The sequence below is a fragment of the Dasypus novemcinctus genome, chromosome 9 (assembly GCF_030445035.2).
Source record: "Dasypus novemcinctus isolate mDasNov1 chromosome 9, mDasNov1.1.hap2, whole genome shotgun sequence".
Classification (NCBI taxonomy): domain Eukaryota; kingdom Metazoa; phylum Chordata; class Mammalia; order Cingulata; family Dasypodidae; genus Dasypus; species Dasypus novemcinctus.
The window spans coordinates 117,336,961-117,362,075 of NC_080681.1; the positions used below are offsets into that span (position 1 = coordinate 117,336,961).

Below are 25,115 nucleotides of genomic sequence, written 5' to 3' on the forward strand. Positions count from 1 at the left end.
TCCCTGCAGATGTACCACCTTCCAGTCTGCCGCCTGGCACCCAAATCGGGAATGTCATGGGCACGCTGGGGCATTTTAGCCCCATAAACTGGAAGGGGGGTTGGGAGGTGAGTGGAATTTGATGGGCAGGGATCAGTGCCTCTGTTGCCCAACTCAAAAACGGAGTTTTGAGTGTTGATCTCACTGGGGTGTTGAGAAAGTGAGTTGGGCACGGAGAGCACCCAGAACAGCAGTGGGCACGTTCCATGTGCTCAGAAAAATGTCACACAAAACCCTGTTGTCAGGGGAGCAGCCCACATTGAAACTTCCGTGTGCAGGTAAGCCAGCCCCTTACTTGCAGGGTGGTGAGATGCCCACTGGGGGGCACCAAGAGCCCATTCTCTGAGTCACACTCCACCAGGTGTTTTCTGCTCTGCCCAGCTGGACAGCCTTTTGCTTCTAGGCTGCTCCTCCAGGCAGACCTGGCTGAGCTTTAGACAGGACCGTCTGCACAGGCCGCCAGCTACCTGCAGCCTGGTCCCCATTTACCAGCCTCTGTGTTCGCACATCAGTCTTTGCAGCAGTCCCTCTAGCAGACACTAACCCTTCACTGAGAGAGGAGTAAATGGATCTGGACTGCCCGTGAGCGCACCATAGCCCATTAGTGGCAGAAGCAGCAAGGAACATCAGGTCTGTCTCAATGTCAAAGACACCAAGACTGCTTGACATCAGTTGGTGGGATGCTAGCCTCGTGTCCCAGAGGATCTCCCAGTTGGGAGGGGAAGCAGGCCTGGCTCAGAACAAGTAAGTGGGCTGGCAGAACATTCTGCCTATCACTTAATGTGCCCTTACTATGCACTAGGTATGTTACACCCTGACTCTTGGGATGGGGCCATTATTTACTGTCATAGGTGAGGAAAATGAGGACAGGGAACATGACCTTGAGTGGGAAAGCCCATGCTCAACAGCCCCATTACAACCCCCTCCCTCCAGCCTTCCCTCTGGAACTTGCCCTTAGGGCAGAAGGAAGCCAAGGGGCCTCCGACCCCCTGGCCCTCAGGCTGTCTTGGGGCCCCCATTAGAGAAAAGGTCGTGGAGGGAAGGGTGCTGGCTCAGACCTGTGGCCCAGGGGCCTCTGTAGGATGGGAGCTGCCTCCTAGAGGGTAAGGAGTAGAGAAGGAAGGTTCTAGGGAGGTGGGGGCTCATTTGTAAAGCTGCTGCTGTCCTGTCCTGCTGCCCTTGGAACCAGTACTGCCAAAAGCACAGGCTTGCTGACCTGTCCCCAGGAAGGAGCCACAGGACCAGGAAAGGTGGCGGTTGTTGCCCAGTCCCGGGCCCCGGCCCACAGTGCAGGCAGGGCTTGTACAATCTGTGTATCCCCCTCCCCACCTGGGGACCTGGGAGGGCCATGTCGTACCCAAAGGGTGACCAACACAAGGGAGGAAGGACCTCAGGAGCCATGGCAACCTGTGACTTGACACCTGGTGGTAACTGGAGAGCCTCATCGATTCTTCTGGAACCATGTGGGAGCCAGAGGCCCCTGCCCTCGTGGGGTTCACAGCTGTGAGGGTGGGGAGAGAATAATTGTCCCATTAAATGCTTTAAAAGGTGGGGCCACACCAGGCATCTGGGAAGCTGAAGGAAAGAGCTTGGCACAAACGAAGGACTGTCAATGGCCAGTGGGTGTGGGCCTCTCAGCTCCCAGGGCTCCTCGGCCCCCACTGGCCCTGGGTGTCTCCTGCCAGCCTCACTAGGTCTGTACTGCAGCCTCAAGCCAGCGGTCTGGGGATTGCACAAGCATTGCCCACAGGGCCAGGGCCCTGGGGAATTTTCTTCACTGCCGCAGAAAAATGGGTTTCTCTCCTGAATCAGGTCCCTAATGCTGACATAGGGCCTTCAAGTCCTCAGGATGGACCTTGAGTCAAGGCTGCGGATTCCCCAGCCAGACACGGAGCCCTCCTTCTAGCTTTGGCTTTCTCTAGACAGATAGGGACATGTGTGTTTTCCTTGTGCTGCACCAGGAGGGCAGCAATGCGAGCACCATGGCAAATGGCTGCTGACCTTGGCACCTGGTAGAGGCCCTGGAGAAGGCTGGGGACTGGTGAGTTGGAGCCCCTGGGAGCCCAGGTCACCAGGTCTCCTTTGTCAACAGGAGCTGGAAATCCAGATTTGAGGTAGAAATTATCTCCATTGTTGGTGACTAATTCAGAGAAATTTACTAACATGGTAGAGGCCAAGCTCAACCCAGCTCCTTGACCTCTAGCAGGGCTGTGGAGGGCCCTTCTGGCAGGTGCCCATTGGGATTGGGGCCCTGGGAGCAGCAGGAGAGACAGGCCTGCTGTGGTCTCCCCAGGGACCTTCCAAGGTGGGGAGGGCCCTGACAAGCCCTGGGCGAGGGGTCTAGTTAGCATCTGTTACAGAGCCAGCTGGCCCATCCTCAGCCACCCCTTAGCAGAGGCAGGTGAGGGCTCAGGTCCCTGCAGGCAGCAGGGTGGGATGGTTGACGGTCCTTGTGCCCCCTTGAGCCGCAGGGCTCCCCTTTCCTTTGCCTAGAAATGGAGACCCAGTCCTCGGGATCTCAGTAGTCCCTTATTTCCTGTGGCTTTTCCAGAACTGTCTGTGGAAATGCAAACAGGCCTCACCAACTGGCGACTTTAACCCTAACTGCCCTTCACACGGCGAAGACTCAACCAATGGCCTGTTCTGTGTCAGGGCCCCAGGCTAAAGTAGGCAGTGCCACGGTGAATGCTACAGTTGGTTCCCTGTGGCACGGTGCCTACGCACTTGGGGAGAAACCGGGCTCGGAGGTACCTGGCCCACACCAAAGCCAGAGTCCCAGCTCTGACTCCAGCTCCCCTCCATCCCCCATATTTCTGCCACTTTTCTCGGTCCCTACTTCCTGCGATAACCAGAGTGAGAAAATCACAATTGAGGGTGCTGGGGCTTTGGACCCCAGCTCTGCTTTGACCTAGCTGTGACCTTGGGCGAGGCACAGGACCGACTAGCCAAGGTTGTTGAGGTGACTTGCACTGCCTTGCCCAGTGCCAGACACATGCTATGTATGCAGGTGTGGCACATGTACCCCATTCTCACTGACCCTGGGGAGACAGTTCCCACTCTAAAGACAGGAACCCAGGCAGCACATTATTGGCCTTTCCTGGGCCGTGGACTGGATGGGACCCCAGAGCAGGGAGCCCTTCAGAGCTGGCTGCCATTGAGCCTCCTGCATCCATGGAGAATGCATGTGTCCCTGTGCGTGTGGACAGCAGAGGAGCCCGGCCCTGCCTGCTGCCTGTAGCCCCAGCATCCGGGCTGGCCCGTGGGATGCAGAGCAGTCCGCTCCCTTCTCAGGGCTGCCTGAGGACTAGAGGGTGCTGGGGGAGGAAGCAGTGGTGGCTAAAGCTTCCCGAAGAAACCATTTCCTTTACTAGCCCCTGCTGTTTTCACAGGGGTGGTCAGACAGGTGGAAGTAGGTGGTTTTGGGCGGGGTCCTGGAGGGGGCATGTCCTCTGTCCTGGGCTCTTAAGGTTAACCACACCAGCAGCCCCAGCCTGCCCCTGGCTGGACTTTGCCTTCCGGAGAGTCTGCACCCCCAAGCTCGAGGAGAGCAAGCCTCCACCTGCCGAGCCAGCTACCCACAGGCAAGGCACCTTCCTCCCTCCAGGCGGCTGCCCCAAGCTACCAAGCCCACTGGAGATTGGCTAGGGCAGCCCTCCACCCTGGAGTCTGTCCCGTTCAACTCTAGTCTAGCAGCTTGCTTGGATGCTTGAATTTGGATAATCTAAGTCAAATCACTTCCTTCTGCAACATTGACATTAGGTGGTGGTTTGGAACTCTGTACTCCAGAAAAACAAGGTCTTAAACTTAATCCACTCCTGAGAGGTCACTTCAGCTGAAGTGTGGCCCAGGCTGGATCTCAGCCCTGGAACCAAAGACCTTAGACCAGGGTTCTTCACCGTTTCTGTTCCATGGAGCCCTTTGCCAGCCTGGTGAAATGACTACTGTAATTTATTTATTGCATCCATTCATAGTTGAAGGAAATGCTAGATTTCAGTTAGGGGTCAGAAAATGAAGAAATGAAGATAAGCTTGATGTTTTTCAATTCACGCTCACAGACCCACAGAAATCTGAGGGTTAAGAACCTTTGCCTTAGAGGAAAGGTCACAGAAAGCCACAGAGGGAGGAGCCAGAACCCAGAGAAGGGGGAGACTACCACATGACAGGGGACCCCAAGGCCCAGAGTCGCCAGCGGCCACCCCAGAACCATCTCCAGGAAGTGTCACTTTGATGACACCTCGATTTGGAGTTCTCCAAGCCTCAAAACTGAGCTAGTGAATTCCCTTTGCTTACGCCAACCCATTGCATGTGCCTGCTTGAGCCAAGAAGGAAAGTAAAACACCCTGGAGTTCCTGCCCCTGCACCAGCAGGGCAGCATGGCACAGATGTGCCCCAGAGTGCCCAGATTTTTTTCTTAGGCTGTCACTTAATGCTTCCCTCAAACCAGTAGACTCCTGCCAAAATGCATTCAGAATAGCTGTGGCTTTATTGGCTCTTTAGTAACCATCTCTCAGTTGAAGACAGTTTATCTCCTTCCCAAGGGGTTCAAACTGGCAGGCGTTTGCTACCCCCTTAGACCCCCAGGGACAGCAGGGGGACAGGATGAGGGAGGGGTACCATGCCTTGAGTGTGCAGCCCGCCTCTGGGGAAAGAATCTGAACTCTCATGGTGATGGAGGAGAGCCCACGTGAACTGGGGCAGAGCTGGCAGCTCGAGGACCTGCGTCTAGGGCAGCATCTTCCACCATTTGAAGGCAAAGGGCACGCGGCGGATGTTGGCGCATGCGCAGAAGTCTCCGACGTCGGTCAGGTAGCAGTCAAAGTCATTAATGAAGGTGCATTGGAAGCCCAGGGGCTCCAGCAAGTGGCAGACCTTTTCTTCCAGGCAGCAGGCACCCTTGATTTGGGGCCCAAAAGGCTTGGGGATCCCCAGGTTCTTGCCCATCACAATCATCCGTAGCTGTTGGAGACAGGAATCGGGAGGGAGGCGTGGAGGGAAGCCCCTTTCTCCTCCAAGTCAGGTCCCAGCCACCCCCACCTTCCATTGAGGTAGGCCTGGAGAGGCAAGCATGCCGCAGTCTTCCAGGCCTGTGCTCGCGCAGGCATCACCAGTCAACCTCAGAGCTAAATGCAGCTCACTTCTGCCCAACCCTCCCATGCTTCCCGATGCATTTTGCAGTTACCAAAACCACAGTCCTCATCCTGCCCAAGGCCTGGCTTTGCTAACTTCCCCAGGTTCCTCCTCTACTCTGCTACTCTGGTCTTTTAGCCTTAGAGGAGAACCCACCGCTGTTGGAACACTCCCCCCACCCTCTGGCTTTGCCCGTGGACTTCTGTCAGCCTGTTGTAGCTCTAAGATCTCTTCCTCAAGGAAGCTTCTCTCCCCACTGCCCACACCTACTTTCAGGGGCAGGGGCTGCGTCCAGCTCCCATCTCATGACCAGACGGCCATGCTGATCTTGGAAACTTAAAAAAGCACCCCTGGAGGAGCGTGGAGGGGCGGGGCCTTGTGGCCCAAGGACCCAGGCAGCAGGTCTACACACGTCTAAGCAATCCCTGAGCCCACACCAACTGCTGAGACGGGCCCTGACCATCACACAAGCGGTCTGGGGTCCATCGTTGCTGGACTGGTCCTGCCGGGGTCTCTTGTACCCGACCCCCTCCCAAGTTCTCACCTGCTAGTTTAGACTACACAGGGAGAGAACATGACTTGAGGTGTTTGAGCTCCTAGATACTAGGGGTGTGTGGACAGGAAGATGCTGCCCTCTGGGTGGCCTTGGCCCCACAGCAGCATAGGAGCCCTCTCTGCAGTCTCTGCCCCTTGCTGGGGATTTGCTAGCCAGTGCCCCTGCAGTGCCTCTCGGCCCGGCCCTCAGTGACTGCCCAGCTCACGCACTGCCTGGCCGGGGCCTCCACCCCACTTCCTCCTCAGTGCCGCCACCTGCAACGCCCAGCTCTGCAGCCCAGCACCGTGCCCACGAGGGCACCAGGCGGTGCAGGCTGGACGGGCCCTCCCGCCCAGGGTGCCTTACCATGTCAGGGAAGTAGGGCCTGGCGAAGGACTTCCCGGGCTGCTGACTGGAGGGCACGTTGGCCAGGGGCTCCAGGCAGAAGAGCTGGGGGATGTGGACGATGTCTGCCTCCACCAGACCCAGCTCCCGCTTCAGGATGTCACGGTTCAGGCGGATGCACCTCTGCGGGGGGAAGGGGCCGGCAGAGCAGCCCATGGTCTTCCCCTCTGAAGACCACTCTAAAGGAGGCACCCTTTTCTTCACTACCTACTGTGTGCCAGAAATTGACCCAACACACCAGCCCTCTCTGATAAAGTGACCTTGAACAAGTCATTACCCTACTCCAGGCCCCAAGCTTGGAAGTTGGATAATCTATTCCAGGGACTCCCGGCTTCTCACAGTCCACAAGTCCCATTCTAAGAGATCTTTGAAGGCTGGGAACCCTGTACCCCCAATCAGTGGAGCTGATGGACCACTTCATCTAGGAAGCCGAGTCTCTGGTGCCCAGAGCTTCTTAAAGAAGATAAAGAACAGTCTTCCGGAAAAAGGATGCTGGACAACTTCAAGGTTGCACAGTGAAAAGCGTGGACTTGGGAGTCAGTCTTTGCTTATTAGGCTGTGATTTTCCTCAGCCTCATTATCCTCATATACAAGATAAGCTCTACTCCCTAGGGTCACTTCAGTGCTCAGGGCCATAGTAATTGCTCAATTTGGAACTGCCATTTGGTTGTCAGTGCCTTTACCTGGCCTTGGGTGGGTGGGGTCATGGCGGGTGGACAGTACATGGAACCTGCTGAACAAGCAGGATTTCTGTAGTTGTTCCCTGACACTGCTATTCCCACTGTTCCTACTCCTACCCATCCCTGGAGTCTAGAACTGTGGCCTCAGCCTTGGAAAGTTAGGCTAGCACCATACTTTATGGTTTCGTCCAAGTATAAGATACTTGTATTTTTAGTGGCATAGACTGGCTCCTCTCATTCTCCTAGTCTAACCCTGGGACTCTAGCCAGTCCTCGCCCAGGTCTGGGCCTGTCTTAGGACCTGCTGCCCCAGTTGGAGTGGTCAGAGACTTCGGGACAGGACATGCAGTGCCAGCTCTCCTTTCTTGGAGAAAGTTTCCCACATCCTTGCCCCTACCTCCACATAGTGGTTCTGCTTTCTCAGGTGGTCATCGGCCAGAAGCTGATCGATGGTTTTGACCTCCCTTCCTGGAGCAGGGAGAAGAGGGCAGGCAGGCCTGTGGGTCAAGGAGCTGGTGACACCCAGGGCTGGGCAGACTTGGGCTCTGGGCACAGCCCATCTCTGCCCCAACTTGGTGTCTTCTTGGACCCTTCACTGACTGGTGGCCTGGCTAGTCTCCAGGGACCTACCTAGGTCCAGTCTTGTAGCTGGGGACTGAGCAGAGTCTAACCCAGAAAAGCCCAGGCAGGCTTTCTTCCCAGCCCCTGAGATGACTACAGCCTGTGACAATGCTTTGAGGGCAGCAGCCTGGGCCACCATGGGGGCTGACTTCCGTCCCCACACCCCCCCTTAGCAGCTAACCCTTAGGACAGGGATGCCCGAGCAGGCATCAGCTCTGCACACACACAACGTGCTTGGCGTGGTGCCGGTACCTGCTTCTGCTCAGCAAGGCCACCTTCCACAGCTCTTCTAGGACCTGAGGATCTTGGGGCCCTATCTCCAAAGATGGATTCGGGAGGTCTGGGGCAGTGCCCAGATTCTGGGCTTCTAACCTACTCCCAGCTGATGCCGGTGCTGTGGCCCTCAGACCACTCAGTAGCTGGGGTCTAGAGAGCTTCCTAGCCCCCCAGCCCCCTTTCTGGGGAAAGTCCCTTTCTGCGGCCCCAGCATTTAGCACAGAACCACCGCCACGCTGGATTGTTCATCTGTGCCTTAAGGGAGACCAGGAGACCCCCGAAGCCCCCACATGCAGGACCTGATCTGCAATCCCTGAATAAACCCAACGCTAGTATTGGTGGCATCTGTTCTGGTTTTTTTGATGTAAACACTGGATTATCCAGGGGTCAGTTAAGCCTCCTTACATCGCTGTAGTGGCCTCACCGCCATCCCAGGACCTCTAGTCAGCCTGCCATCCCAGTGCTACCAGAATCGCCCTGACATAGAACAGATGTCCTAATATGGTAGTTCCACCTGCTTGCACGCTTCCCTGGAAGCCCTTGCTACCAAGGGGGTAAGAATGGCTACCTGGAAAGGCCACCCGGGAAGAAGGGACTCTCCTGCTAAATCGGGAGGGAGGTCTTACCATTAGAAAGGAGCTGAGCCGCTCTAACCTCTTCAAATAGAGGCGCATCCCCGTAGCCCTCCTTCTGTTTCTCCTGGAACAGGTCGTAGCAGGAGCTTGGGCTGGCAAGGAGCAGCCGGAAGCCCTGCGGGGCCAAGAACTCAGGTCAGGGGCCAGCTTCCCCCGAGCCGCCTCTGAGGTCCCCGACGGAAGGCGTGGGAGACGAGGCCGGACACGCCCTTCCCCAGCCCCCCACGGACCTTTGCGCCCTCGCTCTTGTCATCGACGGGGACAAAGCACATGAACTCGTCCACGTGGCCAGTCGTTAGCCAGTCGGAGAAGAGCTCCACCGGGGCCTGGACCTGCTGGGCGTAGAGGAAGTCCCGGAGCCGCGTTCCCATGTCCCGGCCCTCCGCGCTGAGAGGAGCAGGAGGAGAGCAGCCGCTGAGCCAGCGGGGCCCGGGCTGGCAGGCCCATGGCGCCGGGCTGCTGCCGGCCGCGCTAACCGCTGGGCCGCCTGGCTGGTCATTAGGGGTGGGTGGTTTTTAAGGCTGCCTTACTCTGAGCTCAGGACTGGGCCCTGGAAGGATCACCTCCTGGTTTTAGACCAGCGGCGACCAAGACGACAGCCACGTGTCTTGGGGAAACCACAGCCCGGCTCGGTGCTGCAGGCCTCGATTAGAATAAGCAGCCCGTCTGCCTCGCCTGCCTTCGACTTCCCCCGTGAATCAGAGTGGGATATACTGATTTGATGGTTTAAGGCCTGAGCAGAAGGGACCTGCCGAGGCCGGGTGAGCCGAGGGCTCTTCCTTCGGCGTCCAGGCCACCTCCGGCCGCTGCCTGGCCTCTCGCCGCACCTGGGGTAGAAGCTGCTGCCGAGGAGGAGCCTGCCCAGGGGGTAGTCTTTCCCTTGGAACTTGACGGGCGGGGACACCATCAGGTTCCCGATGGAATCCATGCTGGCCGCGCTGCAGTCCTCGACGCGGCGGGTCACGTAGCCAGTGCCAGGGCTCTGGAAGGACACCCGTCCCCGCGGGTTAGAGGGCACGCGCCGGGCCCAAGGCCTGGCCCCGGCCACCCAGCCGGTGCTCCAGACGCCCTTGCTCTCAGGCCGACCCCCACGTCCCTGTCCCCAGAGGCCACCCTCTCCCTCGGCACCCCAGCTGTTCCCATGGCAGTCACACCGGGGTCAGAGCAACCAAACCAAGTCCCGCACCAGTGAGTATTTCATGGGGAACTCTTCGAGCTTGGCGACGCGGGGGGTGTCGAGCACCAAAGAGGTGGTCTGGTGGGGGGCCTGGGTGTAGCAGAAGGCCATCTCGTCCTGGAGGAGACAGGAAAGCACGCGGTCGAGGCGGCGCACTCCGCCGGCGGCTCTCCTGCTGTGTCCAGCTGGCCAGCCATGCAGCTCCCTGTCCGCGGCTACCTCCCAGGAGGAGGCTCAGCCAGCCCCCACCTCCCCCGCCTTCCTCCTACCCAGCCTCCAAAACGTTGGAAAAAAAAAAAAAAAACAAACAAAAAAACCCAGACTACGGGTAGTCCCACCTTGGAGGAAACTGATCTCTTGCCTATTACACTGCAAGTGTCTTCCAACCAGTTTCCCTTCCATTTTGCCCCCTCTTAAAATCTTTTCTGTATCTCAACCAGAGGGGTCTTTTAAAAACCTAAGTCATACTACTCTTTTCCTCTACTTTCAGTGTCATTCTCGTCACTCTTGGGATTTTGCTTCTATCCCTTGCCTCAGCTTAAAAGATCCATAGCTAACCTAGTTATCCTCTGACCTTTAGGATAACTTTGATATACTAGCCCTTCTGTTCCTCAAATTTCCCAAGTGCACCCCACATTGTGGTCTTCATACCAGCTCTGTCTCTGGTCTGAAGAGCTCCTAACCCCCTCCCTCAACCCCCCATTTTTGTGGGGTCAGATCCCTTTTCCTTAAATGGGACTGGAAGCTTTTCCTGACTGCTCAAAAGCGGTCTCATAACCCACGTTCCTTACTTTTGTTTTACTACACAGAATTCTACGGTTGCTGCAACAGGGCGCGCTCTGCCCAATTCATTCTCTCTCTAGCACTTAGAGAGGCGCTCAGCCTGCAGCAATCACTCAAACGCTTGTGGAGCAGAAGAGCGTCTGAGCTCCAGGCTAAGCTGGACTCTCGATTTAGCGCCCCACCGGCTTGGGCTGGACCTCAGAACTGTGGGATGTGCGGTCTCTTGCCCCGCCCCCACGGGTGGGCTTCCCCAGGTGGGGGTTACCTGGAGCCACCTGCCCAGACGGTTGGGGTCCTCGTAGACAGATGCCACCTGGCTGTTACTCTTTTTACTCAGCTCCATCACCGTGTTCACGAAACCCTGGAGTTGCAGCTCTCTGCCACGGGAGACAAGCCGGCTCTGGGAAGGCCTTCGAGGGGCCCCCACCCCGGTCCCTCCCTGTTCCAGGGGGAAGGGGCACCTCTTTCTGGTTAGAAGAGATGTTTTGCCCGTGCCCCATGGCAGAGGCAGGTTGAGAAGTGCCAGTGTCAGTCCCTGGTCTGGTGGCCAAGGACCCTGCTCTGTCTAGTCCCTGGTCACATCTGACAGGATACCTCCTGTACCCAGTCCTAGGGGATTTGGGGACTACCGCTGGCTTTCCCTCCTCAGGCCACTCAAAGGTATTGGCCGATTCTTCTGTCCCCAGAGGGGAGAGGCCTCAAGGCTGGGTGCCCCCTTGACAGCCAGCAAGAGTTTTATGTTTGGGGGGGCGGAGGGTTTAAATACTGGGATCTTCATACCATCATGCATAGCACCGTTCACCCCAAGCAGAGTGATGTTTCAGGCTGACAGGAAGACCACCCATTTCATAGAATAGATCAAGACTGAATGCCAGCAAGGTCACGCGAATAGGAAAGGTCAGACCCGGGATTCTAGTCCAGTTCCACATTCAAAGCTTGCATTTCTATTTTATGCTGCTATTTAAGGGAACCTATTTATCAGATCTACACAGTCAAGGCTACAGGGAGCTATCCAGCCTGAGGAGATCTGGAAAAGCCTCAGGATGTAAAGCAAAGGAAGGGTGTATAGTCCCCCAACCTGCTGATTGCCTATGGCCAAGCTGGATCAAGCCCTGCCTGAATGCCGCCCCCTAGAAAACCAGGATTTCAGTGGATGCCTCCTGTACACGAACAGCCTCAGATATACCAGACACAGGTAGATCTTTCTATCTTGTCTTTTGTGCCTTTCACCAGCAAAATTCACTTTAGTTCCCCGAGCCGTTACCGCCCAGTTCTGAAACCTGCCATTCCTCTATGGACGCTACCCCCTGCAGATCTCACTGGAAAAGCCGTTTTTCTTCTATTCCCACCAGGCCTAGAGGAGAGAGGAGATTCTCCTCACCACCCGCTGTGCCCAAGCATCTCCCTTCCTCAGAACTGGCTCCTCTGTCCACATGTCCTCGGCCATAGCGGGTTCTGCCCTCCGTGCTGTGTTCACCACAGCCCAGCGTTCCACCGGCCTGGCCTTCATCCTACCGTCCACCTCTGCTGCTCTCCCTCGTGGAGACATCCACCCACCACACGGCCTCACCAGCCCCTTGACAAGAGGTTTCCTACCCTACCTCAGCCTCCTGCCCAGCTGCCACAGCCCTCCAGCGGCGTGACTTGACAACTGGTGCCCCCTCTTCCATCTTTCCCACTCGCTTTGACCTCATTGGGAGTTCTGGTCCAGGCCCCAGCAGGGACAGCTAAGCAGCTCTGCCCAGACTCAGGCTCCCCACCCCGCCCCCTTCCCAGGGCCCCAGCCCCCATCATGAAGACAGATGCCGCCCTGGGGGAAAATGTTCCAACAATAGACTGAAAGGAAACGGGGCCCTAAGTGACAGTGGGGCAGTGCCACCCCCTCAACTTGGGCCACCTCCTACCTCAGGCATCAAGGTGAGAGAAAGTCAATCTTAAGCCTCCGTATCTGGGGTCCATCGTTGCCACAAAGGCTTCACCCCGGTTACACAGGACCACAAGGACCACCTGTTCTGCCTCTGCCCTTCTTTGCCTTCATCTTCTGCTCTCTCCAGCTTGCTGCCCTCCTTGGAGCACACTCCTGGGTCCTTACCCTCCCTCCTCAATTCCTGAATTGGGAACCAGTTAGGAAGGTCACCTGGCCCAGGCAGCCTTGGGGGTTTCTTACCTGCACACATATACCTCTAGAGGCATCTGGGTGCTGGGAGTAAAGATGCAAGGGGCCACCCGGAATACAACCGTGTCTCTGTACACAAGGACCTCTGGAATCGACTGCCATACGAGACAAGATCCCGTCAATGACCTGGCTACACACCCCCCCCCCCTTCCATGCTCTTCAGCCCAGCCCACCTCTGGGACCTCACCTGTCCTTTAAAAGCACCGTCTTCTGAAGGTGGCATGAAACCCTACCTCTACCCATCATGCCCGGTCTTCCCTGCCTTCTGCCCAGCTGTAGGAGAGGTTTCTTTTCCACCCCTTCCCTGGTCCAAGGGCTCCTCTGCTTGGATACATACCAGGTCTTGAGATTCTTCCACCAGAGAGACAGAGTAAGAAATCAGGCCCGAGAAGTCAGCAGATGGGAACTCCATAGCTTCCACATAGAAGGTCTCCTTCAAGCGGTTCTCAAGACATGGCAGAGCATAGTTGTGCTGACCAGGCCCCAGCACCAACTCAAAGACGCTGGGATTGTCTTCTAAGAGAGAAGGGACAGACCAGCTACTGAAGTATCCTGGAGCTAGAAGGACTAGATGAGGTCAGGGTCAGGTCACCACCCCTGATGGCCAAGGGTACCAGGTCACTCTTTACACCAGCAACCCGGCTGGGAGCTCCAGGGGAGCAGGAGCCAAGCTGGTTCATCCACCCCTATGTTCTTGGCATTTAGGACTTGGTGGACAGCCAGATAACTGTCCACAGATCAGGGCCAGTAATTTACCAACATGCTTCAAAGGCTCATCAAGTGTCACGAGTTGGGGATTCAGATGGAAATGCCTGCCTTCAAGGATTTCCGTCTAGGGGCAGACACACAGTAGGTGTTCTTCACTTTGACCCACTGATGCAATTTTTTGAAGAATTTTGTAACAAAGTCTTAAAGGCAAGAAACTCCATGTACAAGGATGAGCTTGGCAGCCTCAACTGAAAAAGTTAAACATTTGTGAGAATTGTCTATTGTATGGATTGTACCACCAGTAAGGAAGAAGGTGTAAAGTTCTCTTGATCATAAGCCTAAGTCCCTTTCCTTATATGTTTATCATTAGACACAAACGCGTGCACCGAAGAGGCCAGAAGGAAGTCAGCAACACGCTGTGGTTGTCTCTAGTTAACTAGAACCTGGACCTGTCCATTCCCCACTCTAGAGACCACCCTGACCCAAGCCACCAAGTTCCTCTCACCTGGACCACTAACTTTTTCCTACCTGACCTTGCCATCATGGTCTTGGACCTTCTGATCCATTCCCGATATGCGAGTTGCAGTCCTGATGATGGCAGCTCTTGCTTAAAGCCTTCAGATGGATTTTTAAGGAACCCCCCCATCTAGATTTACCTTGTCCAAGACCCCATAGGATCTGAGCACTGTATCCTCAGATCTCCTGCATAGCTCACGCCAACCAGTCTCTGGTTCTGCCAACTTGCCAGCACTTGGGTGTTGCTATGGCTGTGGCTGTCCCTGGAGTCCGGCTGCTGCTCCAGCTCCTTAGCTTCTTGCTCTGGGTTGCAGCCGCAGCAATGGCCTGGGCAGGGGCTACAGCCCTCATGATGGACATGAGCTACCAGCAGTTCCATGGCAACATCTCCTTGGAGGTACCAGGGGTTGCTGGCCATGGCCTCTGCCTCAGTCGTCCTGCTTCTCCCAGGCGTGTGGGGGTAGGGGCAATTGGACCACCCCCAGACGAGAAGGCTCCTGTGTAGACTCCTACATCTGGAATACCTGGAAACTTCTTCACTGCCCTTGGCCCAAGCCATGAACGGATGAGGCTAGATGAGGTCTACACTTTTACCGGGATCCCACATTTCCTCAGAGCACTGCCCAGTCATTTGACTCAGAATGCTGTGGAACTCACAGCTGGGTTACAGCTGGCTGCCTCTTGGTCCCTGAGAGCTGCTGCAGGCCCAGCACCTTCATCTGCTCCAGCGAGCTAGGCTCCCATGGCTGTTCCACCTGAAGGAATAAGCCACTACCAGCCACCTCAGTTCTGTGGTTTGTCCTCTGGAAACCCTCTTGTGCCTAGTTGTGTACTTGCTTTTAAGCATAGCTAACGTTTCGTTGTGAACTTACTATATTCTAGGAACTGTGATAGCTGTTGCAGATTCAAGGGTTTGTTTTGAAGCCTTGTAACTCTGAGTCAGTTGCTGCTGTTGTCATCCCCATCATACAGATAAAGAAAACAGCAGAAGCCCTCTGACCCAGGCATACCTTAAGCTTTATCTACAAGTCCATTCCTGCCTCAGGGCTGGCCTTGTGGCTACTCAGGTCTCAGCTTGAGTGACCCTTAACCTCTCCCCACTCTCCCAGCACAGTCTTAGAGCTACTCCCCAGACCCGGCTTGGTCCTTGGCTCTCTGTCTGTCCCAGCAGGCTGTGAGAAGAGGTGATGGTCTATCCTTTCAGAGCTGTATCCCCAGGGCAGAGTAAGACACTATTTGAACTGTGCTTTTCTTTCTGCTCTCCACTGAACCCTGGGCCCAGAGGTGGGGCCTCTTTTGTTCTTCACTGGGGCTTCCAGGCCATCTTTGCATTCCTCAGAAACTCTAGTTCCTTTGAGGCACATGCCATCAGGCAATGCCATCTGCCCCCTTCTTCCTTCCAACTGCCCCACCTTGCCCCATCCTTTGTGGGCTGCTCAAGGGCTGGCTGTCGCTGCCATACTGTGGGTATTGCGTTAGATCCAGAGACCAGAACATCCAGATGTTCTGCTCACCCTTCGACCTTATTTCAAGAAGCCCGAGTTCTAGACCCTCGATGTGCATAACCTGGGTACTACCACAGTTAACACCTTCTCCCAATCGTTTTTGCTCCCATCTCAGGTACCCTTCCACCCCAGCCCAAGCTTTTCTACTGTTCATCCCCAACCTCTTTTTACCCTCTTGGACTCCAGGACATCACAAAACCATTCCCTTGCCCCCTTGCACATGCTGGCAACTCCTACATCCCAATAGTTGCCTGGTAAAACCTCAACTCTGGTTAAGCCAAGGCCATAGAACAGGTCTTGCACTTGAGCATTTGACTGGCTGGAGAAACCTCCATGCTGAAAGGCCTTATTTTAACATGACCAAACCTCAGAGCAGTGGCTAAATACGACTTGTATCTCCTGCTCCACTTGTATCCTCTAACTCTCCACCTTCTGTTCTCCCTGATTATCGTAGGCTCTTACCCCTCCCCTGAATCCATTTCCCCACCTCTGCTGGATCACTGCCTTCTGCACACAGATGTGCCCGTACCCTATCATCCCAACCCCATCTAGGTGTTACTGCCACATTTTCCTTAGTGGCACATCTCTTCCATGGTCTCTTTTCACCGTGCTTACCCATTCCAATCTGACTTATCTCTACTGCTTTACTGAAACTGTTTATATCAAGGTCACCAGTAATGTTCACCTTTCAAGCCACAACTTTACCCTTGTACTTGGCATCTTAGTCTATCAACAGCACTTGCCATTGTTAGTCACTCCCTTCTTGAAAGGCTTCCTTTACTTTGTTTCTAGAACCTTATTCTCTGGCTTTTCCCTCCTTTGGCAATTCCTTCTTGTATTGCTTCCAGACTCGTTCTCAAACTTTAGCATGCCTCGGAATCACTGTGCTATTTTCTACCCCAGCTTCTCTAAGCTTTTTGAAAATTAAGATAAAGGAACACAGGTCGGTGGCTATGACTTGTTCAGCGAGATGCTGCATCTTGGGCAGGCCACATGAATCCCTGACCTCCTGGGCAGACCCCGAGGACCATCTGGTACAACCCAGCTTTTCTGACTTGACCACCCTCAGTGGGCCTCAGAGGGCCACGTAGCTCATGGCCATAACCAGGCCTAGACCCACGGGTTTCCAAGGCTCACTCCTACAACCTGGGCTGCCTTCTCTGGCCGTCCCGGTCAGTTCCAAGCCCAGCTATGCCCTGCGCTCTGCAGAAGTAAGGAGGTGGAAGGCCGAAGTGAGGGAACAGCTAAAGCTTGCTCTCCAATCCTGAAGGCAGAGCCACGGCCCCTCCCTGGGAACAGTCACATGAAGCACCACCAGCCTCCCTAACTGCCCAGCAGAAGCTTTCAAAAGACGGTAGCATATTGTCACATGCCTCCAGAAGCAGAGTTAAATCTCAGTTTTGAAGGATATTTGAGGCATTGAATAGTCAACCAGTTTAGGGAAGGTAAAGACTTGTTCACGGGTACTTTGCTGGCATTGGACACATCTGCTTCTTTAGCCAGCAATTCTCTCCAACGTTATTTGTAGAGCAGGGCCATGCTGCCTGCCTCCAGGGCCGAAGATGGGTAGTGTGGGGGGGGCCTGAACTACAGGTACAATTGTAGCGCCATTCTTGCTTCTTGGCCTCTGGATTCTGGACAACATAATGGGGTCTTGATTAAGAATGAAGATGTAATTTTCTGGTAGGAGTAGTTGGGAGAAGATACTTGATTTGTGTAAGGCAATAGCTACCATTTTAGATGACCTGTCTTTCACCTCTGACAATCCAGCCAACTGGGCACCATCTCCCCCATTTCACAGATGGAGAAAGTCGTTTGGAGGTATAACAACTCGCCCAAGTAGAGAGACTTAGTCTATGCTGAAAGAAGCAGCCAGGGAACCCCAGGGACATAAGTTTGGCTACAAGAGACCCTAACCCGCAGCGCTCCAGGGTTCTAGCAGGCTTCCGCCGGGGACCCCTTCGGAGCAAACGCAGATCACAACTCGCCCTGGAGTCTGGAAAGAGCAGACAATGCTGAGACTGGTGCAAGGACACTCACTCTGAGGCCAGTAGACTCTCGCCTTCAGTGATTCTTCCTTGGAGGTGTGGAGAACCAGCCGGTGTTTCTGTAAAAAGCAGCTGGGGCCTTGGACACTCAGGGTCATCTGGGACAGATGTTTTATTTCTGGGCAAAAAGACAAGGTAAAGGTCCAGAGGCCTCTGGAACCCCAGGAACAGGAGGCGCTGCAGGGCCAGGGTGGGGCTTGTGCTTTGGGACACCGAGAAGACCTCCCTGAGCCCCCTGCTTGGGGCCAGGCTGCTCCACTCCGTGCTCACTCTGTGGCCTCGGGCCAGCTGCCGAGCCTGAAGTCAAGGTTCCCCTCACTCCCAATGGGGACTTGCCCCAAGTGGTCATAAGGTTTAGACGGTCCCTACAAAGTTCCCAGAGCACTGCCTGGAAGTCAGGGCTCAACGAGGGCCGGCCTCTGCCTTGGTGTGGACCAAGGCCTCCCAAGACCTCCAGCTACTGCCCACACCGAGAACCCTGGTCTCAGCCGCCTAAGTCAGGACCAGCTCCAGGTACCTGCCCAAGCTGCAAGAGGGTGTAAAAAGCAGCTGGGATCCCCCTTTTATGCCTTCAGTCTTCTCAACTACTACGTGAGGCTGAGCAGATTAGCCTCTTTCTACAGGTGGCAATAGAGATCAGGGCAGTTAATATGCTCAAGTTCACGGCCAGGAAACCACAGCCAGTGTGTTATCTGACCCCAGAGCCCATGGTCTTGCCACAGGGACTCTTTCTACCCATTTATACAGCCTCAAGTCATGATGAAAGTCTTGACTGCCAAGAGGGGGAACAGCACCCTGGAAATAGTGTTTGTTGAGGGGGAGAGGGAGGCCCCAAAAGAAGGCAGAGTCCAAGAAGGAAAGGTGGGCACGGTCCAGGTCAGTGGCCGGTTCTTTCTCACCCTCTGACGAGAACACCTTGGTGGTATCCGTGTCAGGGGGCTGGCCCACGTTGGCAGGGTTGCAGTTCACAAGCAGGATGGCACCCCAGCCACTGGAGCCCCAGGTCCATTTTCTCTGCACACATCCCAGAAAGACAGGAACGTTTGCTCAAGGAGAAGCCAGGGAAGCCCACGTCCCACACACCAGCCCACATGGGTGCAGAGGCAAGGCTTTCTCCAGGGCAGCAGGGACCACCAGAACAGAATTTAGACTCAGGTACCTATGGGAAGAGGGAAATAGCATTAGGAAAGTGGCCCAAGAGGAAGGGAAGAAAAGCCTGGATACAGGTCACTGGTTCCCTTCCTTGTTTTCAGCCTTGGGAAGGTAAGGGGTAAGGCAAACTAGAGGTGGCAGGTGCCGTCTGAAGGTGGCAGCTAATCTCTGTTCTAGCCGACTTTATGATCAAGCTAGAGCATGCGTCTAGTGTCTCAGACATCCTAGTTTTCTAAAAATGCTAGAAATTGGTTTGATTGGCTTTGACTTGCATTGCAGCTAATTTGATTTTGTAGACACTATGATGGCCAAGCAGAGGGTCTGTGGGCCGGTTCCCTTCTCCTGGCAGCCTCACCTTAGCGTGTGGGTCACTAGGCATCTCGACTTGCCCTCTGCGGTAGATGTCCACATCCAGGGAGACCTCTGAAATGAAGGGAAAGGAGTCGCAGCCCCTGGACTGCTAGACAGAACTTGACCTGGGTCATGCCCCCGAGGCTGCCCAAGGTCAGTCGCCTAGCCTTTCAGGTATGCTACCGGCTTACCAGGAGCACGTCCTCCAAGACCAACTTCTCACGAGCTTGCCTGGAGAGACCCAAATCTTCACCATCTACCCCAAACTCCCAGGAATTTACAAGCCAGACTGCTGGTGGCTATCAGCATTTCATGCCTCTTGGCCTCTTCCTATCCAGAAGGCCAAGCTCCCTAGCCTTCTAGAAAGCTCCTTGTACTCAAGGTCTCCACACATGGCACCCAAGCCCCTTTAGAGCTTAAGAATTCAGGCTTCTGCCCAACTGTCACTGGAGACACTGTCTCTATCTTAACACTCCCATTTCTCCCATTCACGCTTGACTCCTGCATGGCTCTGCCTTGGCTTTTTGTTCACAGCTTGTCATCTGACAGCTGTTTCCCAGGTGGAGTGTTGGGTTCATAACAGCCCTCAAAACCCGGCACACAGATGCTCAGGGACCGAGTGCCTGCTATGGACCCGCATTGACTTAGGTCCCAAAGATACAGCAGTGTACAAGGCAGAGGAGGCCCTGCCTTCCTGGGACTTACACGGGTGTGCAAGTGTGCAGCACAGACGGGGTGAGCAAGTTAATATGCTCATTATGCCAATGGTAATGAGCGCTGTGGGAAATGGGAGGGGGGTGGCGATGGCGAGGGCGTGTTAGCTTTAGACAGGTGGTCATGGAAGTCTTCAAAGTTTAAGCTTGAACAGAGACGTGAAGGAGGCAAGAAAATGACCTGGATTAATATCTGGGGTAAAGGTAATTAGAAGTGCAAAGTAGCAAGTTCAAGGGTAAAAGAGGCTGATGCGTCTAGAGGAGAAGAGCAATAGGCCCTGAGGTTAGACGCAGTGTGCTCTATGGTGTAGGGTCTTGTGGGCAGTAACAACTTTGGCTTCCATCTGAGTAAGAAGGAAATAATGGAAAGGCTTTGAACTGAGGTGTTATCTGATCTCCTTTTTAAAGGTGCTTTTCTCGAGAATCCCATCTATCAGATGTATGGGATCAAAGCTGCCCTCAACGGAGTGGTCATCATCATGCCAGAGTCCTCAGGATGGGGAAATGAACTATGGACTAAAATAAACTTACTAGTATTCTTCTAGAGACTTATCGTGATTCTAGCAATGGAAGAAATATTGTTGTGGAGGCAGTGACCCACGGATGGTCTGGGGTTAGGGAAGGGGAAAAACAGGTATAATAGGAGGGCATTTTCAGGACTTAGGAATCATCCTGAATGACATTACAGTGACAGATACGGGCCATTATATATCCAGCTGTAACCTACAGAGTTGAATGAGAGTGTAAACTACAATGTAAACCATAATCCGTACTGAGTGGCAATGCTCCACAATGTGTTTGTCAATTACAACGAGTGTACTACACTGATGAAAGATGTTGCTACCGAGGGAACATGTGGGAGGTGTGGGGTGCAGGGCACGTGGGAATCCCCTATATATTCTCTGTAACATTTATGGAATCAAAGTATCTTTTAAAAATTTTAAAAAGTAGAAAAAAGTATTATAAAAAATAAAATAAAATGTGATTTTCTGGCTGCTCAGTCAAGACTGGGACTACGCAAGGGCAAAGGTGGCAGCTGGGACCCCCACTGGGGACTCGCACAGCAATCCAGGCAAGAGATTCTGGCGGCTAGGACCAGCGTGAGCGTGGGAGGAGGCGAGGCGCTGGATTCCAGCTAAATTTAAGGTATTGCCAGCAAGATTTGCAGATTGACATGGAATGAAGAATCGTGGTGACAACAGGGCCACTGTCCTGAACAGCTGGATGGGTAGAACTACTTACTACTTACTGCTATGGGGAAGATTGTCAGAAAAATGAATTTTCCCAGTCAGAGACAGTTTAATTTGGGGTTAATAGATTAAGGTGTAGATGTCTGTTAGACACCAAGAAGTGATGTTGGGTGGGCAGGTGTCCCAGCCTAGCTTATGGAGAGGCATGGCTAGAGACAGAGTTTGGGGAGTTGCAGCCCATAGATGGCACTTAAAGCTGCATGACTGGCTGCCTGAGCCCTGGAAGACTGCTGACAGAGGCAGAGGGAGCGGAGAAGAGTCAGCTAGAAGGAGGAAAACCTAGAGCAGGGTCCGAGAAGCATTTCAAGTGAGATGTGTCAAGAAAGGATAACCAGTTGACTAAACACTCCTGACAGATCAAGGCAGGAAGTGACAGAGCTGACCACTGGACTTGGTGAGACGTTGTTGGGGTCCTTGAAAAGGACAGTTAGTGGTGGGCGTCTGATTTGAGTAGGTTAGAGAGGAAGAGAGAAGCTCAAGAAGTAGAGCCATACCTCCTAAGGAGCAGAGAAATAGGACAATGGGGTCTGAAGGACAGAGGCAGATTTGAGAGCAGATATTAGGGCTGATTCGTGTGCCAGGAAAGAAAGAGATGGGCAGTGGCTTCCTACATCAGTAGAGAGAATTGTTAAATATTCTTGAGTGAGAGGGGGAGGAGCTAATGGGAGATTAACTCTAGACCAGACACCTCACCAGTTACAACAGAAGAGAGGATGTAGGCACCAAACACAGGTAGAAGGTAGACGTGGGAACCTGTGGACATTTTGGTGGCTTCTAGTCTAAGATTAGGTCGGTGGTTGTGAATGAAGATGGAGGAGAAGTGTCAGCTTGGAGGAAGGGGTGCTGAGGGGCACTCTGTGGGTCCATCCAGGATCCACAGGCGGGGTCTCATTACAGGGACAGCCCCCCTTTAGCTCTGCTGCTTTTACAAAGTCCGCCCCCTCCTCTCCAGCGACTGGCCGGGCCCCAGCTCCCGGCGAGACCCCACTCACCAATGCCAGTGAGGTAGAGCACAGCCGTAGCCATGGGGTCTTCCTCGTCAGGCTGATAGTAGGAGACCAAAACCTGTGGAGACAGCGCCCGGAACCCCCAGGAGCGTTGCCGGGCAGGGGTCAGGAGTGGAGCCCTGGGCCGCACAGCCGAGTCTGAATCCTGTTTGTTGTTTGGTCCTGTGACCTTGGGCTTGTGGTACACCTTGAGCTTGCAGAGTCTCACTGTGAGCTGTAGAGGCCACACTCCACGCACATGAGCATCTATAACACGCACGACCACTCCAAGCACCTCCACACGGGGCCTCCAGCAGCCCACGCAGGTGGCGTCTCACCCACGAAGGCAGGGAGAGGAAGGAGCTCGCCCTGTCATTCAGCCAGAGAGCTGCTAAGGGATTCAAGGCCAAGGCCGCCCCTCTCTAGAGGCCAAGCTTTCAACTACGCTTTACGTCCTCTCGCCTTTATTCCCACCTGTCCCTCCTTGAGCTGGGCAGTGGGGACACGGGGTTTCCAATAGGTTAAGTCACAAAGTAGGACACCCAGATAAGGACTGGAATAGGAGCTCGAGTCTCTGCTGTGCCCTGTACCAGCCTCTGCTTCCAGAGGTGACTTATGCTCTAGACAAAGACCCGTTCTTCAGTCATTGGCCTGACCACGAGGCCTTCACCATGGACCAGAGAAGCTGCTGGCTAGGACTGTGCTCACCTGCGTGACCTGCCACCTGTTTCAACATGGATCGACAGTCATCCAAGGTCAAGCACCTTACTCTGTAGACTGAGCCTGGGGCACTGGCCTGCTCGGAGGTAGCCTGGGCTCGGCTGGGGTAAATTCTTATCTACGTGGTGGTTTGGTGGTACTGTCTCTTAGGGGTAACCCTGCTCTGGGCAGGGAATGAAGCATGGGGGAGTAGCACCCCTCTGCCAGCTGCCTGCAGGTTCTGATGGATCAGCCTCAAGGCCTTTTGCTCCCTTCAGTGGCATGTACCCTTGTGCTAGAATCATCTGGAGAACCTTAAATACTGAGGCCTGCCCCCCCCCCCCCCAGAGTCTCATTTAATTGCTACGGGGTGGGCCCTGGGTAGTTTTAAAGTTCCTAGTGCTTCTTATCAGCCGCCAAGGTTGAGCACCTGCCCTGAGTGAGCAATCTGCTTCCACCCGCCACCACCTGACCCAAGAGGTGACTGAGGGACTTGTTCTCCAAGGTGGAAGAAGTCAAGCTCCTCTGCCACTGGTGCCTCGTTGAGGAGGCAGCTTGCCCAGGATGATGTGGGCTCAAATCCTGGATCAACTCCATCCTGGTTATACTGTTTAGGATTAAAGCCATCATTCCATGCCTCAGTTTCCTCACGTGTAAAATGGGGGCAATGCCTACCTCATAAAACAGGACTCAAGATACCTAGTAGGTAGGCATCTGCCTACCACATGGGAGGTCCACAGTTCAAACCCAGGGCCTCCTTGACCCATGTGGAGCCAGCCCACATGCAACACTGATGTGTGCAAGGTGTGCCATGCCACACAGGTGTCCCCCGCGTAGGGGAGCCCCATGTGCAAGGAGTGCACCCTGTAAGGAGAGTCGCCCTGTGCAAAAAAAGTGCAGACTGCCGAGGAGTGGCACCACACACACGGAGAGCTGATGCAGCAGGACAACGCAACAAAAAGATACAGATTCCTGGTGCTGCGCATAAGAATGCAAGCAGACACAGAAGAACACACAGCGAATGGACACAAAGAACAGACAACTGGGGCTGGGGGGGGGGGGCGGGGGTGGCACGGAGGGGGGAAAGGGAGAGAAGTAAATAAAAATAAATCTTTGGGAAAAAAAAAGATAACTAGTAGACAGCATGCATTTAAGAGGCATTAGCTCTTAAGTTTCATTAAGACTACTGCACCCTGAAGATTGGCCTTAGCCATTTGAGTCGTGCTAAAACCATCTAAATCAGACTTTAAAAACTAGCTTGGGAGTGAGCACAGCACAACTGCTAGCACACATGACGGAGACACACACACTAGAACCTGAATTTGGTTCTGCACTGGTTACGGGCCAGGCATTTCTTCTGTCGGTGCCTCGATTCCTCTGTCTCTGAGATGGGGTCTTGCAGCACTTACCTCATAGGTTTGTTGCAAATGTGGAGTGAGACGGGGCATGCAAGCCCTTTGCACCACTTTTCCCCCAGGCCCAGGAAACACTGCCTGGCCGGATGAGACCCAGTGGGCTGGGTGAGGTCCCTCCCTCGGGAGCCCCCCCCCAAGCCTCAGGCTCACCTTGTCCCCATCGGGGGCAGTACTGGGTGATAACATCTTCACCAGCACGTCCATGTGGTCAGACAGGGGCCACCTAGTCGTGGAAACCTCCTTGCTGGTCTTTACCGGGAACGTGTTATAGACGTGAATCAAGACCCCCAGAGAGCCGACGATGGTGAAGGACTGGCACCCTTGCGGGGCACACCTGCTTTGCCCAGGAGAAAAGCTTTAAGGCACAAGAGCCTCTGCTCAGCCCAGGACATAGCTAGTGCTCGGGGGCGGCCCCCATGCCGCTCCAGCCTTAGGGTGTCGAGGCAAAGACCTGCCAGGTGGGGCGGCTCTTGGCACCTAACATGACTGCAGCCTTCCTCCTACAGCCCGGTCCCAGCCCCACCCTCCCATCAACATTCTAGAAGTCACCAACACTGCAATTTATTTCTAAGCCCCCAATTCCCAAAGAGGAAAAACCATTTGAGTCCCAAAAGAACCCTGGAGGAAAAACAGCAACAACATGGAATGAGGCTCAGCTAGTCTGTGACCCCGGGTAGAGCATGACCCCCACCCTGGGACTTGGACCAGCCGCACCCTTTCAATCCTCACAAACATCACCCCCACGTCACGGATAAGGGGACCGAGAGAGGCCGAGGCTGCAGCAGCACCCCCAGCCACGCCCCTCCAGCGCAGGTGGGACCGTGAGCTGCAGAGACGGGAGGTGACCCCCGCCTCCTACCCAACCCAGAGACAGCCCCAGGAGCGCCAGATGCCAGCCCCCCTGCCCATGCCCAACCCCCAGCAGCCGCCTGCACAGCCCAGCGGGAGCCCCCGGGCAGGGCCCCCAGCTTCTCACCCACTGAGATCCAAGCAGATTTCTGTGCCCAGCATGCATACGGCATGGGCAGGGGTGTCCGGTGATAGACAGATGACATCGTGGAAAACCATGGCACCCTCCCCTCTGAGCTGACCACCCTCCAGCCTGGGCTCCAACTCTCACCAGCACAACGGCCTCCGGTCACCCCGCCCTCCCTGCTTATGGGCTCAGGGTCTCTCCGGCCCCGCCCCTCGTTAAGGAGGGGAGGGGGCCGCCAGCAGCTGACCAGGTGTGGTTGGTTTTCTCCATCGTGGCTTCCTGGTGGCTGGGGAGGGGCCGTGTGGGGGAGCAGGAGAGGGGTCAGAGCCCCCCATCACTAATT

General features: G+C 54.8%; 1 protein-coding gene across 1 annotated transcript; it reads right to left on the minus strand.

The window, feature by feature from the left end:
• Nucleotides 1-4,761: 4,761 nt before the first annotated feature.
• PADI6 (peptidyl arginine deiminase 6) lies at nucleotides 4,762-24,867 on the minus strand. Its single transcript, XM_004460518.4, has 16 exons — nucleotides 24,773-24,867; nucleotides 23,947-24,130; nucleotides 21,689-21,761; nucleotides 18,738-18,805; nucleotides 18,130-18,244; nucleotides 17,223-17,348; nucleotides 12,791-12,969; nucleotides 12,445-12,548; nucleotides 10,543-10,654; nucleotides 9,504-9,611; nucleotides 9,145-9,299; nucleotides 8,548-8,704; nucleotides 8,309-8,432; nucleotides 7,183-7,253; nucleotides 6,068-6,229; nucleotides 4,762-4,995 (listed from the first exon to the last, which is right to left on the minus strand). The coding sequence occupies exons 1-16, from the start codon at nucleotides 24,862-24,864 to the stop codon at nucleotides 4,762-4,764; spliced, it is 2,064 nt and encodes a 687-aa protein (XP_004460575.2). The 5' UTR covers nucleotides 24,865-24,867.
• Between the last annotated feature and the right edge of the window lie 248 nt (nucleotides 24,868-25,115).